The 14,700-nt window shown below is 40.8% G+C and overlaps 1 protein-coding gene across 1 annotated transcript in view; it reads left to right on the plus strand.

Moving 5' to 3' along the window:
• The window catches only part of TESPA1 (thymocyte expressed, positive selection associated 1), a 28,922-nt gene extending 14,862 nt beyond the window's left edge, over positions 1–14,060 (plus strand). The window contains exons 6-11 of the mRNA XM_006904481.3: positions 603–639; positions 912–1,010; positions 2,789–2,997; positions 4,570–5,378; positions 6,453–6,546; positions 13,390–14,060. Coding sequence (XP_006904543.1) covers positions 603–639; positions 912–1,010; positions 2,789–2,997; positions 4,570–5,378; positions 6,453–6,546; positions 13,390–13,445 — 1,304 coding nt within the window. The 3' untranslated portion in view covers positions 13,446–14,060. The remainder of the gene's footprint in view (positions 1–602; positions 640–911; positions 1,011–2,788; positions 2,998–4,569; positions 5,379–6,452; positions 6,547–13,389) is intronic.
• Positions 14,061–14,700: the final 640 nt, after the last annotated feature.

Consider the following 14,700-nt stretch of genomic DNA (forward strand, 5'->3'; position numbering starts at 1 on the left):
TCTATGTGAAAGTCAGAAAGAGTCACATGCCCAGGAATACTTCCCTGCCAGCCTATCAGGACATCTGCTGGTCCATCATTGGAACTTTCCTTTGGCCTCTAATAAGATAACATATAAAATCACCATAGCCCTAGCTGCCCAGACATCTTTGAAACACTTTTCTGTGTAGGAAGCCCGAAGCAGCCTGAGTACTAGATGTAGGAGAGAGACTGCACTGCAGGAAGATAGGGACTTGAATGGAATATGGAGGTATAGCCCCCTGGGACCCGTAGAGATTCATATGGTAGGGCTAGAACACAGGCCTGGAGGGCTGAATGACTCTATCCTCTTCAGGACAGAGGAACTCTTGCCTAGACACCAGTCGTGGTTCAGAAGTGCAGAGGCTTGGGGACAGTTGTACCCTGCCATATCTGTCCCCCTTCCAGGTCTGTCTTTGCTAATCTTTAGATACCCCCTTAAAGAGCAGAGTTCATGGTGTTCAGCTATCCTGTGATAGTGGCAGAAAGGAACAAAGAGGGCTGAGTTTTAAGTTCAGAGGGGAAACTGAGGTGATTTTGATTTTCCCTTCTAACTGTCTCTCTGCCTTTCTGTCCCTTGTCCAGCCACACTGTTGGCCGCAAATGGCAAACTCTTCTCCAGGTAAGTGTAAGGTTCAGCTAGGCCGAATAATACCTTCTTCAGGAGCTTCTGAACTGGGGTAAGTGTCAAAGTCCAAGAGATTAAAAACAAAAATCTAAAGGTTCACAATAGAGTGAGATTTTCCAACCAGGAATGAGGTCATAGACTGAGTTTTCATAGTAGATGGTTCAAGGTTACTTAGCAGGAAGTATCTGTGCCCAGCAGGGGACATCTTGGAGCCAGGGTACAGACTGCTTACAAGATTAGTATTAAGTCATCTCTGATTCCTGCAGGAGTTTCCTGGAGACTGCCCGGCCCTGCCAACTACTAGATCTTGGCTGCAGTTTGGCTTCCAGCAGCATGACAGGTGGGACCAACAAGACTAGTTCAAGGTAGGTGGTACCAAGTTTGTCAAGGGAAGAAGGGTGAGAGAGATGAGAGGCAGAACAAAAATGGAACCAAAAACTATTGCCCACTTCTTCTGAGATATCTTACTGGAGCTTTTATGCAGTCACATACTTGAGAAGTAGGGAAGAATAGTGGGGGGCACAGAGGAATCTACTGCTCAGAGCTGCATGTATGTGTATAATAACAGGTGTCTCTCCACTGAACTTTATGCCCCAGGAGGTATAGTATTGGTACCGTCACAGTTTCAGGACTTAATAGTAAGTGTGCAATAAGTGGTCAATAAATGTATTGATTGATTGATGGATTTAATTGAATGAAGCAATGAAATATTGATTCATTCAGGCAATTTTGTATCCCTTAATGCAAGCCAGGCAATGACAATGGAATTTGAAAAGATGAAGCAGACAAAGAACTTGCCCCCAGGAACTCAATAATCCAATAGGGTGAACAAAATATAACATGCAAATAACTTTAAAACAAGATGGAAAGTGATGAAAACTAGTGTGGTATAATAAAAAGTGGAATTTAGAATGAGAATTTGAATTCGAGACCTGGTTCTGAGACATTAACCATGTCTACCTTCAATGACTTCTCCTCACTTAGCCCTGGCTACACCACAGTTCTATTAAATCAGAATCTCTGGAGATGAGACTCAAATATCTGCATTTTTAAAAGACCCCCGAGGTAATTCTAATATGCAGTCATTGTTAAGAACTAATGATCCAGACTTATGCCCACGATTCAGATATGGAAATTTAGGACCACAGAGATAAAATTGGTACTTAGGTGACAAGCACAAAAGTAGAGCCAGGAATTCTGATTATGTAGCCATTAATTATACAAGATGATCCCTATTTGATCAAAACGGCCAGCATCCTCTCTGAAGAGCGACAGTGATTATTCAAAGTTTCAGATAATCCACTGCCCCCCTCATCTCCATTGTTGTTTGGGATACATAATTATTGAGCTCTTGTGTCATCCAGCCTGGTAGTATACAGATTCAAAAGTGGACAGGTGTTGGTGCCACACAGAGAGAGAGACAGAGAGAACTTGATCTTCTGTAATGCTGGTCTTCTGTACTAAAATGGTGCTACTAAGAGGTCAACCTCTCAAAATCAGATTTTGAACATACCTATACAGCAGGTCCTCGAATAACATTATTTTGTTCAATGTCGTTTTGTTATAACAGTGGTGAGATGCTGTAGGAACTTAGCCGTCGTTTATAACAATTAGCCTACGGTAAATTTGGTTTCATTATATACCATTTTGCTTAAAGTGACAGAATCTATTGAAGACGTTAAGTGAAGACTTACTGTATTGAAAAAATTTTTACCCTCAGGATAAAAATGAGTTTTATTTTCCTTACACACATTCCCTTACACACATTCCTTACACACATTCCTTACACAACCACTAAGGGAAAACTGGATGACAAGTTGCAAAGCACTTGGCATAAGCCAGTTGTATCATAGTACATGTGTACAAATGGGAACTGACTCGTTAATAACACAACCACAAGATTTCTTTGCATTAGTGCTGCTTGTGGTTGTTCAAATTCATAGTAAAGTTCATTCACCTGTAATCAGTTAGACAAAGTACTATGACAGAATCTCATTCAATTTTTAAACCAGGGCTAGATTATAATTCTCATGTTTCAGACAGAATTTAGGTTCAGAGAAATGAAAGCTTTTCTCAAAGTCAAAGAAACTGGATTACCCTCTGCCTCAAAGTTGCCCTATTTACTCGAACTCCCTCTTTCCAGCATTTCTGAGATTCTGGACAAGGTGCAAGAAGATGCAGAAGATGTCCTCTTCAGCCTGGGCTTTGGCCAAGAGGACCAAAAAGACACTTCTCGGATTCCTGCTCGATTTTTCACCACCCCCTCCCAGGCCAAAGGCATTGATTTCCAGCTCTTCCTGAAGGCCCAGGTGCGGAGGATCGAGATGGAGGACCCTTGCCTCATGCTGGCCAGTGAGTGTCACCACAGACCATGCTCCGCTTCCCCTCAGCCTCCAGACATTCGCAACAGAGATCAGCGGCTCCAGATCCTGCTTTCTGTTGATTAGCTCCACCTGACCTTTTCCTCGTGTGTCTGTTTTCTCTTATGTTGTCTTCAGTAAAGACGGAGAACTTTGACATTTGCTTCTTTTAAAATAATCTTCAAGAGACTTCCTATTACCATTGCTTTCTATAGGCTTTCTCTCCTTTAGCTGAATCAAATTGGAACAAAATGTCTTTAAATCTTCTTCTCATTTTCTATTTCTCACTTGAAATTATCAAATGTTCCCATTATATAGCCGCTGCATAAAAATCAGTTCCATTTAGGGCAGTGGTTCTCAACGTTCAATATGTTAAATTGTGCGGAAAGTTTATAAAGCATTCGTATTCATGGGCTTTTCCTCAGGATCGGTTCATGTATATTTATTTTAACCAACCACACAGATGGGTCTTATTTATAATCCTTAGGCCACACTCGGGAAACAAAGATTTAAGTTGCCCAGATTTCAGACTAAGAAAAGATGTGAGAGGGCTTCTCTACCTCGATGAGGTATAAAAAGACTCTTTTTGATTCTATATGTTAGAATAGATTTCAAATTATATTCTGCTACACCCAAAACATGATAGTCTTTCTGAAGTGTTGTGTCAGATCCTTTGTATCAGATTCAACTTAAAAGCTTGGTAAAACTAGACTCCTAGGCACCACCGGCTGAAACAAGGATTTTGAGTTGGAGTATTTTCACAAGCACCTTGAATGATTCTTAGCCACATTAAAGTTTGAGGATGATATATTGAATTTATTTCATGTGCCGAGTCATAATTAGGTGTTAAAATCTGTAAGAACAGCAGCTAGACCAGACGAACATGATTCTTGCCTTCGGGAAGCTTACAGTTTAAAGGATATATTGTTTATCATAGTGCTTTTCAGACATGGATGTGCATATGAATTACCAAAGGATATTGTTAAAATGCTTGGGATATAGTCTAAGAGTCTTTATTTATAACAAGTTCCCAAGCAATGCTGATGCTATTGGACTACTGACTACACTTCAAGAAGCAAAAGCCTAGTAGAAATGATAGAGCCCATCTAAATTCCTCTGCCCCAGTCCATTGCCTAGTCATTGCTACCCCTCAAATTTGTTGCTATCAAGAAGCCTTCTATAAACCTAAAACTTTGTTATTGTCTAAGAAAATGTTTGTTTTGCCCTTTTTTATCATGTCTGTCCTCTAAAGCAAACACAGTGGTAGAGGCCATTATTTAGAATAATCTGATGACAGAAAGGAGATGCTAAATTAAGATATAGAAATGTTTCTCATCCCTTAAAGAATTAATTTTTGGACTACTTGGCATGGGGAGTCAAAAAATCAAGAAAATCAAGAAAGGGGATACTGGGTGTCAGAAATCTAAATGGGAGAAACACTAGTGGGAAACTCGGCACCATCTCTTTCTGAATTTTAAGCTTTAGGGAGGTGATTGAAGTCAGAGATTCAATAAATAATCTTCTGATGATCCCCAGACTCATGGTCTTCAACCTTTGTACCCAGGCAGGTTTAAGCAGGTGCAAACACTGGCAGTCACTGCTGATGCCTTCTTCTGCCTCTACTCCTATGTGTCTAAGACACCTGTTCAAAAGTTCACACCATCCCACATGTTCTGGAATTGCAACCCAACTGATGTGCCACCCATCAAAATTCTGGCCCCAGAGCCTGAACCTCACTCACCCAGAGAGCGCCTCCGGAAAGCCATCTCCAAAATGTGCCTATATACGTGCCCCCGAGATCGGCTATCACCGCCCCGCAATACCCCCAAAAGGAACAGTTTGGACCAAGTGGTGTGGGAAGTGATGGACAGAGTGAGAGGAGAGAAGCTGGTTCTCCAACAAGACCCTGAGTTTGCGCCAGGTTCACAGGAAGATCCTGTGCTCCCCATCGGCAGTACAAAGCTGCCCACTTCTTCCTGTCCATGTGTCCTTTGCCCTAAAGAGGTAACACAGCAGGGAATGTCCAAAGTGCGAGCACCATCACAAACTCTGCATTGTAACTCCAAGACACCCTTGTGCACACACTCTCTGCCCAGAGCAAATCTACAGTGGAGCACAGACCCTGCGCGGGTAAAGAGAGAGCTGTGGGGTCTACAGGCCACCAATAAGGAAGTCCATTCAGACAAGGATGAGATTTTCTGGAAAAGGAAGAGCAGAGCAAGAAAAAGCCTATTTCAAAAGAATCCCACAGGCAGGGAGGTTAAATCATTGGACCTGTCCGTCATTCAGCAGAAATGGAAGCAGAGCCAAGAGAAACCAGAACTGCATCGATCTCTGACCCAGCAGCTGCTGGACACCTTTGACTTGGAGGAGGTGAGTGGGTTGGAGATGAGGGAGAGGCTGGCAGAGAAAGGCTCTAGCTTCTTGTCCTTGGGGAAAGGCAATCCAGGCTCCCTGTCCTCACTAGACATGCCAATTCTCAAATCATATTCAGAAACCTTTGAGAGCAAGTTAATATAAAAGGAGAAAGAAGAACAGGCCCACTTTTTTAAGAGCGTCCAGGTTTCCAGAAATGCTTTTGTAATTCCTCACCTAATCTGATCTTGAAGTTTCTCATCAAGTACTCCCCATCTCACCACTTGTGGGAACTGCACAAGAGTAGACAGGTCAGTTACACACTAAGCTAAATATTATGTAATAAAATATCTTTACTTCTTCCTTGACAAATATGTAACCATAAAGACCTGGAAGTTCACATTCAAATCTAGAATTCCCAGGCTCTTAGGACTTTGGTGCTAGAACATGGTATTGTGGGCAGCCCCTGGCCTTTTCCTTCTCTTTCCATGCCAAGATCTGTCCTGCACTATCAGGGACCTGTGTGTCCAAATGCCTCACACACCCTACCCATACAAAGAGCCATCCATTGGACATCACTCAGGAGTGCATGTGCTAGTAGAGAGGACGGCCCTTATGAGAACAGACACCAGGCAAACAAGTGCAGTTCACTGAAGCAGGCTTGGGACCATTTGAGCAGCATATTTGGAATTCTGGGTAACCAGAACATGGTCTAGAGGGGTAGTGTAGGATCCAGGTGGGTACATCCCCTAGGTCTACCAACTCTTTACCCCATGGACTCTCAGAAACTCAGGATTCCTCTTGCCCAGGCCTGTAGTACTGCCATGAAGTGCTAGGGTCTCTTGGAAAAGTTCTCAAGTCTTTGCCACAAAAGGAAGCTGTGATAATTTGCAACATAATTTTTATGTATGTCACTTCTCATTCAAAGCAGAGCTGCACCTCAGCTCCTGCCTTCCTTACTACCAGGTTCCTGCCACAGGAAAAGAGGCCAAGTCCCTCAAGTACACTCAGCTTTCTTCCCCCTAGAGCTGCCTGCCATTCTACACCTTTCCCCACCACTGGGTCTGAGTTCTGCTGGGATCTTGGTTTCAGATGCAAAGCAACAATGAAGAGGAGGAGAGTCTCTGGCCCAGCAGACCCAGAACCCCCCACGTCTACCAGACTTTTGCTGACAAAGGCTCCAGAAGTAAGTGACTCTCTCTCTCTCTCTCTCTGCTCAAGAAGTAAGTGACTCTCGTGACTCTCTCTCTCTCTCTCTCTGCTCAAGAAGTAAGTGACTCTCGTGACTCTCTCTCTCTCTCTCTCTGCTCAAGAAGTAAGTGACTCTCGTGACTCTCTCTCTCTCTCTCTCTGCTCAAGAAGTAAGTGACTCTCGTGACTCTCTCTCTCTCTCTCTCTGCTCAAGAAGTAAGTGACTCTCGTGACTCTCTCTCTCTCTCTCTCTGCTCAAGAAGTAAGTGACTCTCGTGACTCTCTCTCTCTCTCTCTCTGCTCAAGAAGTAAGTGACTCTCGTGACGGACTTGTTAAAATACAGATGTCCGGGCCCTCTCTTCCAGAGTTTCTAATTGAATAGGTATGGACAGGGCCTGAAAATTTGCTATTCTAACAAGTTCGCAGGTGATGTTGATGCTGCTGGCCTGGTGATCACAGCCTGAGAACTGCTCTTCTGGGGGAAATTCTGTATAACCTTAATATTCAAAATGTAGTCTACAGGCCAGCAGCGGCATATATCCCTTGGGATTTTGTTAGAAATTTGGAACCCCAGCCCCGCGCCCCCTGACCTGATAAATCACAATTACATTAATCCTTAGTGATTCTTTTGCACACTGAAGTTTGAGAAGCATTATTGTAGAAGTTTTGTAACAGGGGAGGACCAACCGTGGATATTTATATGCCAGTGCTTACTTTTTTTAGCTGCTTTCTAATCAGCCTACATCACAGGACTTAGGGAAGACTCCTCACTGTATCTCACAGCTTTGTTTACTTAGGCTCTGAGTTCCTCTCTGCAGCGAGGGTCCAATATGCGTAGCTCCCCTTCGCCTCCTCAAAGGACATTGAACATCACATAGGTAGTTACTGCCTATTACTAAGAGTTTTGAGTATTAACTCTTTCAGAGGCATCCCTTATACTTTTGAACATTATGGCTAAAGATTTATTATTTAAACTAAATGAAAATTAGTCTCCTGTAGTTTTCACCACCTAGCCCCTAGAATCACAGAGAAGATGGCCTCAGAGACAATGATTTTTCCAAGATAGTGCGAATTGAAACTTTTCTTGAATTGAGTAAATGAATCTTGTCTAGAGTTCCATCCATTTTGCATGTCTTCGTACTATTTACTGCATCTCCTAGTCCAATAGCTTTTTTTGGATAATATTCCAAAATTTCAGTGTTATTAGTCCATGAATTACAAAGATCTTTACGATTCTCTTTTAATTCTAATTCTCTGTGGTTTTAGAGTCCTTATCGCTCTTAATTCTATTTCTCTATTTACCTTCGTCTCCAGGTATATAGGTTATATAAGGTTCGTCATTCACAAAAAAGGTAATTAGCAAAAGGCAACAATATATAGTTGAAAATTTTAAGATCTGGAGCCAAATGCCATACCTCATACTAGTTCAATGATCTTGCAGAAATCATTTAACTTTAGTTTTGTCCTATGAAATAGGAGAATTATATATCTACATATATAATCATATATATATATAGTAATCACACCTTATCGATGGGGGATATAATCCAAGACCCCCAATGGATGCCTAAAACCAAACTAATGGTACAGAACTCTATCTTCCAGAATTTCTGATTAAATAGGTCTGGACAGGGTCTGAGAATTTTCAGTTCTAACAAGTACCATGTTTTTCTGGTAATACATACCTAAGAAAAAGTTTAATTTATAAATTGGCACAATAAGGGATTAACAACAATAACTAAGAATAAAATAGAAAAATTATAACAATATACTTCATTAAAGTCATGTGAATCTGCCATTATTAAGTAAAATACTTGAAGACAAGCTCTGCAATACCATGAGAAGTGTACTAAGTGACTAACGGGCAGGAAGCATATACAGTGTGGAGACTGGACGAAGGGATGATTCATGTCTGGGGTGAGACAGGACAGAGTGGGACAGCAAGAGATTTCATTACGCTCCTCAGAACAGCGTACAGTTTAAAACTTATGATTTGTTTTTTTCCAGAATTTTCCATTTAATATTTTTGAACTGTGGTTAACCACAGGTAACCACGGAAGGCCAAACGGTGGATGGGGAGGGCCACTGTACAAAGATTTGTTCAAGTGTTATTTGTCCAGCAGATGTCAGCCTCGCACAAGAAAAATACCAAACAGGCAGTGCAAGATCTATGCGGTTATGCCAGAGAGGAAGTGTTTCTAAAATTTACACATTTCGAATAAGTTACTAGATTCTATTTTCTACCATAGTGATAGGATTTCGTTACAGCAAGAGAGATTGCAGTTAGAAATGCTGTGTTTCACTTAATCTAAAGCATACATTTTTCCACATTTTAATATCTCTCAGATAGAATAGGTCTTACCATTGTCAGTGTCAGCCAATTTAATTGTCTACATTTTGCCTCCTTAGTGGAGTATAAAATAATTATAAATCTTATGAACAATGGTTTATCAGACTCAATGAAACACAGTAACTTTAGAAATTCAATGCACTTAGTCCCTCTGGTAAAAGAGGAAGTGACTTTGTAGATTTCCCTTCTGTGCCTCTCTAGAATGAGAGATCTCTGCACCGACAGTCTTTGGCTGCGACAGAAATCACAGAGGGTGCCAAATCTTCCCAATTTTCTGTGAGTTTGTTTCATCATCTTTTCACAAAGCCGTGCACAGTCTTCTCGATCCACTCTTCTATCATTGTCTAAGAGATCACAAGAAGGGGGGAATTGCTACAAAACAGCACAGGACTACAAAGATTAAAGACCGTGAGAAATAAGGAAGGGGGAAATTCACTTACCACCATCAAAGGCAGAGATATATGGGGCAGTCCCTCAGATCTACTGAAAAACAGCCCTACTCTGCTTCTTTCAGGATCTATAATTATCTCCTCGAGATGAATTATCTCCCAGGATCTCTGTATAAAGTCCCAGGAGTTAATCTACTACTGGTTAGTGGCCATAGAAAAGGTGTGAGCATGGGTAGGAAGAGGTAGCAGCACCTAACCAGCCACTATGTCCAGTTTGTATAGTCCTCACGTTGCACAAAGACACCGACCAAAAGAGACAAATAAGGGTTCAAATCCAGCTCTAGCTTACCACCCAGAAACTCAAGGGCCTTCATCTTCTAAGAGGGAGTTCCTTTTTTTTTTTTCCCTAATTCAACGGTATAAGATGAGTGCCTTTCGGTAATTAGCACAATGGCACCTTTACTGTTAAAAGAGGATCTGTCCCCAACTACCAGCTTTCTTTCCTCTCTATCATTTAGTCTCTGCCAGAGAAGGCTTATTCTTCCTCCAAGGTCCTGGGAAAGGCTGACCCTCATTGTTCCTCCTAATTAGCACTGTGCTCAAGAATTTCAAATTCACAGCCCTTTTATGGGTGCCCTGTTGCTGAAATTTAAACCATTTGACCTTTATTACATTTATAAAAGGCAGAGGCAAGAAGGTTTTTCTTTTGTTGTTATTTGTTTCTTTTACCAGATCTGAGGTAGCATGGGCCAATATATATTCTATTTGTAAAGTGATTATCTATGGAGATGGGAGGTTTCATGATATGGTCAACTCTGCTGGTGGCAGTGAAAGAAGAGACAGGAAGGGTTAGGTTGGGAGGCTAGTGCAGAGCATAAAGAAGGAAACTAGTGTGAAATAATCCCATAGCGGTTAATTCGAAGCTCTGTCTGTTTGTTAATTCGAAGCTCTGTCTGTTTGTACTGATTAGAACCTGTGTGAGTCAGGTAGCTACAGATTTCTCTTTGATGTAAGTTTTCTCACATGATGATATTAACAATAACAAATATATATAGGGTTTTCTACACGTCAGACACTATCCTCAGCATTTCATGGGAATTAAATCATTTAATGCTGTGATATATGCTTTCTTAAATTGTTTTCCATTTTATAGATGATGACACTGGGCAGTTATTTTTATACTAAAATAAATTCTTAAGGGGAACTAGTAGATAGAAAGTATAGGGGAGATGGAAAAGGGAGACAGGACATCATGAGATTGTGACAATTATTTTTCTGCTACATTTATAATTCTTACCAATGTCCTTTTGCACGTGTTAGGGAAATATAATTTTTAAAAACTCTTCTCCCACCCCAGAAAACTTCTCCAGAAAGGTTAAGGGAAAGAAAACAGTTTTATTTTTGAATAAGCATGAAACCAGAATATGATGCGCATCACAGACGATCCACTAACGAGATTGCAGACTGCAAGAAATCTCACCTCTTCTATAACCCATCACATACATGTTGTCAAAATAAACAATAACTAGTCCTCAAATAAGAGGACTTGACAGTACCATTTGTCACATAGTTCATCCTAGATTCACCTGGTAACTCGAGTGGCCAACTGTGTTAGTTAATTGCCTTTATCCACAAGAATAATAAAACTTCTCCTATCTTTATGGCAGAAGATAGTTTTGCAAGTTGGAGCCAGGCACCTAAGTTAGACTCCTATCCTCCCATGGAGACTAGATGATAGGGGTGCTATGGTCCTTGATGATTACCTTTCAAAGCAGTGGCTTCCTTTGAGAAACACATTTCTGGGTTGTAAAGGTGGCAAGAGGCTTATATAGCTTTTTAAAAAAGATTTACATGCATTTCAAAGAGGCAAATAAAAAACTGACAGGTTTTCTAAAGAAACATGCTTTAAGAAAAAGTGAAGTGGAGAAAAGCCTCTTTCACAACAGGGAAAATTAAGCTTCTTATTTTTAATTTGTATTTGCCGGTTCACCTCTGTGTATTTTCTTTTCTCTTCCTTGGCATTCCCTGTATCTGTACTGACGTGCTCTTCTTTAGAGCTGTGGAAGACAGCTGCTCTCTGCATTGCATAATGCTCATTTTCTGAGTTATTCATTTCAAAGGTTCCCAAGGATTACCAAGGCTATATACAAGGCTGTCAAGCCATACAACTTCAGGTCAACACTCACGTAAACCGCAAGGTGAGCACTTCTCCTGGAGATGTGCAGAGCAGAGGGTCCAGCTCCATCCACACTACCTTACCCAGCTCTTCAGGTAGAAAGCACCTCCGGCATTTAGCACTTTCAGAGATATTATCTCGCCTAAGTCTCATAATCATGTAGACTATTTGAGAAGGAAAATGACTTAGCAAGATCATGTAACTAGTTAATATCAGAATAGAACTAGAACTCAGGAGAAGAGAGTGAAAGGAAGTAGAAGAAGAAGAAGGACATTGATATCCTAGTTAGAAAACATGTCCAAAGGCAGAGGAGAATGGAAAATCACAAACAATATCTTCAGAAACTATACCTTGTGCTTAGTGGGAGAAAGGGGATATGTGGGAGAAAATCAAAATTAAGTGTAGGAAAGACAAAGAGAAATTAGATTATGAAACAAAGTCTTCCGTGTTATTTTAAGTATTTTGACTTAGTCTAGGAGGATAGGGAGCAACTTAAAATTTTACAAAGGAATGATATGATTAGCGTTATCTTTTGGAAAGAGCATTCTGGCAGAAGTATGAGAAATGGAAAGAATTGAGAGTCAGTGGAGGAAAGGAAATCATTCAACAGTCTATCAGAGAAGATCGAGGAGAAATGTGATGAACAGAAATAAGACAAGAGTACTGGAAATGGAGAAGAGTGGGGTTTTGAGATATTTAATACATACAGTGGCTAAACCTAAAATAAATCAGACTTGGGAGCTGGGGGATGAGGAAAAGCAAGAAACATAGAGAAATTTCTAGGTTTTTTTTCTTGGGTAAGTAAATACTAGTGTCCTTTTATTAACAACAGAATATAGTAGAAGTAACAAGTTGAAAGGCAAATATTTTAAAATACAATTTTCAAAAAGGCAAAATAATGGCTCTCATGCGAATATAAGATAAACATGTTCCAAGATTTTATTCGATTGATTAATTAATAAGGATACTAGTAATATGTTTGAACTCCTCCAGAGAGTATTTGAGAAACTAGTTATATACAGATAAACTAGTAGATTGCCCCATTAGCTACAAAACTAATTAATATCCAACAATGCTATAAACTTATCTCTGAGAATACTGGTCACACTGGAAAACAATTATTTGCATCTCTGCTCAAGCATGTATATTTGCTGAAGGGAAAGGATCAATAGGATCAGGGAGGCCATGGTTCAGGAGGGAAGGGAGAACGATGATCTGAGGTCGCTGGAGAATTAGAGTGAGTTCGCATTTCTGGAGGGTTTAGCCATGAGTTAGGGGTGCAGATCTTTGAGATTAGAGGAAAAGAAAAAGGACAAGAGCGAATACAGTTACACTGGTCATTTTGGAAAGAAGTCAAGAAATGTCTGCCTGTCGGTTTCTCTCTTTTTTCCCTACTGCATCACTAAAAAGTGTGAGGCAGGGAATTTGAGGAGGACAGTAAAGATATGAAATTGCACTGTGGAGAAAGAACAAAAGAAATGTTTAAATAGAAACATGTATTAACAGTTGAATAGGTGAATAATGTCAGGGCTCAGCACAAGGTGCAGAACATAGCTTGGCAGTGGTTTTATAATTTTCTCCAGCAGTACTCAGCGATCATAAAAGTAAGGGTATACTTCTATAAGTATAAAAAATAAGTGAACACTTCCAGAAATCTTACTTTATGGTAAGAAGAGCAGAAAGCCTGTCACATGACTCTTTGATGCTGCCGCTAATAACTTTAAATATTACTTATTGTTGTGAGAAACATCTCCACAAGTAGGGTATGAAGGTTTCTACTAATCCAGTACCCAAAGTTATCTCAAAAATGCATGATGTGTTCGCTTTTAATTCCCATTGCAGGCTTTCGCCACCACCACAACGGCACATCCCCTGACAGCAGTGGTTTCATAGAAGAGCCTAATTCCCACTTCTTCTTGCAGGAGATGGTACTGCCTCCAACATCCAGCTCCTGCTCCCAGATCCTACAAACTTCTGAACTCAGTCAGAGAAAAGCAGCATGGTACATGGGAAAGAAGACCAGACTAAGAGACTTGGAATCTACATCCTGATGCTGTTATAAACCACACGCACAAAGAAAGACCTTAGGCATCTCCCTTCATTTCTCTGTGCTTTGGTTGCTCTGCTAAATGGATATTAGAATACGTGATGTGGACAGTGGTCAGCTGGACAAAGACTTAATTTTCTCCCAAGCTTTGACACTGCCTAGGGCAGTTCGAGGATTTAAAGACGATGGAGTTTGAGGAACAAGGGTTGCTACTGGATCAAAGGTTGCTACTGGAAAACTCTCAAAGGGCTCAAGCTAAGTGAGGAAGGCAAAATCCCACTTTCAGGTTCTGAAACCTTGGTGCAACCCACAGCAGGATTCCCTCCAACCCTTTACACATCCTATGGGCTCTCAATTAAATTCTAGGATGTCTTCCACAACACCAGAGTCTTGTTTTCCTTCTTGAGGTCTCATCCCAGGAGATCCACTTGCAGCCTGCCCCTCAAAACCAGCTTCTTCCTTTATCCCAAATGTTGTATCTTCACAGAAAAAGAAATGAGTGAGATTCAGAGTCCCTCCTCTTGGTCATTGTAAAAATTCACAGTATTTTCTGCTGGCAGAAAATAATACAAATAAAAATATTTTAAAACTTTGTCATGTTTTTAGAGAACTAACAGTCATGGTTTGTGTTGGATGGAAAATGTTTTGTCAACAAACAGGGCTTGAGCACCTACAGTGCTCTATCAGGCAATATGTGGTACAGACATCTTAGACATGTTCTTCCCCCAAGAAAATTGTAGTAGACTAGGAGAGGACACACACACACACACACACACACACACACACACACACACACACACACATTTCCAGTCACGTATTACTTGGTTGCCTAATAAGTTGCAAGACAGCAAAGACCAGAAGAGAAGGATTTAAGAGAAATCATAACCATCAGTGTTAAAGGAAAAATATCACACCAGATACGATGACCTGACAGAGGTTGATTTTATTCTGATGCTATTGCCAGCAATAAGAGAAAGAGCATAGCGCATAGATGACCTCTGGACACCTAGCTAGATGGAAACAAAGAACCGTGAGTTTTCTTTAAGAGCTGGGATGGGGCAATTTTAAATATCTGTGTTTGGTGATGGGCTTTACCCAAAGGAAAGGTAAACTTCCTGGTATCTTCACGACCAACCGGAGGTAGTTTTACAACTTGGAGCTAAGTCCTCCCATCCTCCTCCACTGA

The sequence above is a fragment of the Pteropus alecto genome, unplaced genomic scaffold, assembly GCF_000325575.1.
Source record: "Pteropus alecto unplaced genomic scaffold, ASM32557v1 scaffold220, whole genome shotgun sequence".
NCBI classification, from domain to species: Eukaryota; Metazoa; Chordata; class Mammalia; order Chiroptera; family Pteropodidae; genus Pteropus; species Pteropus alecto.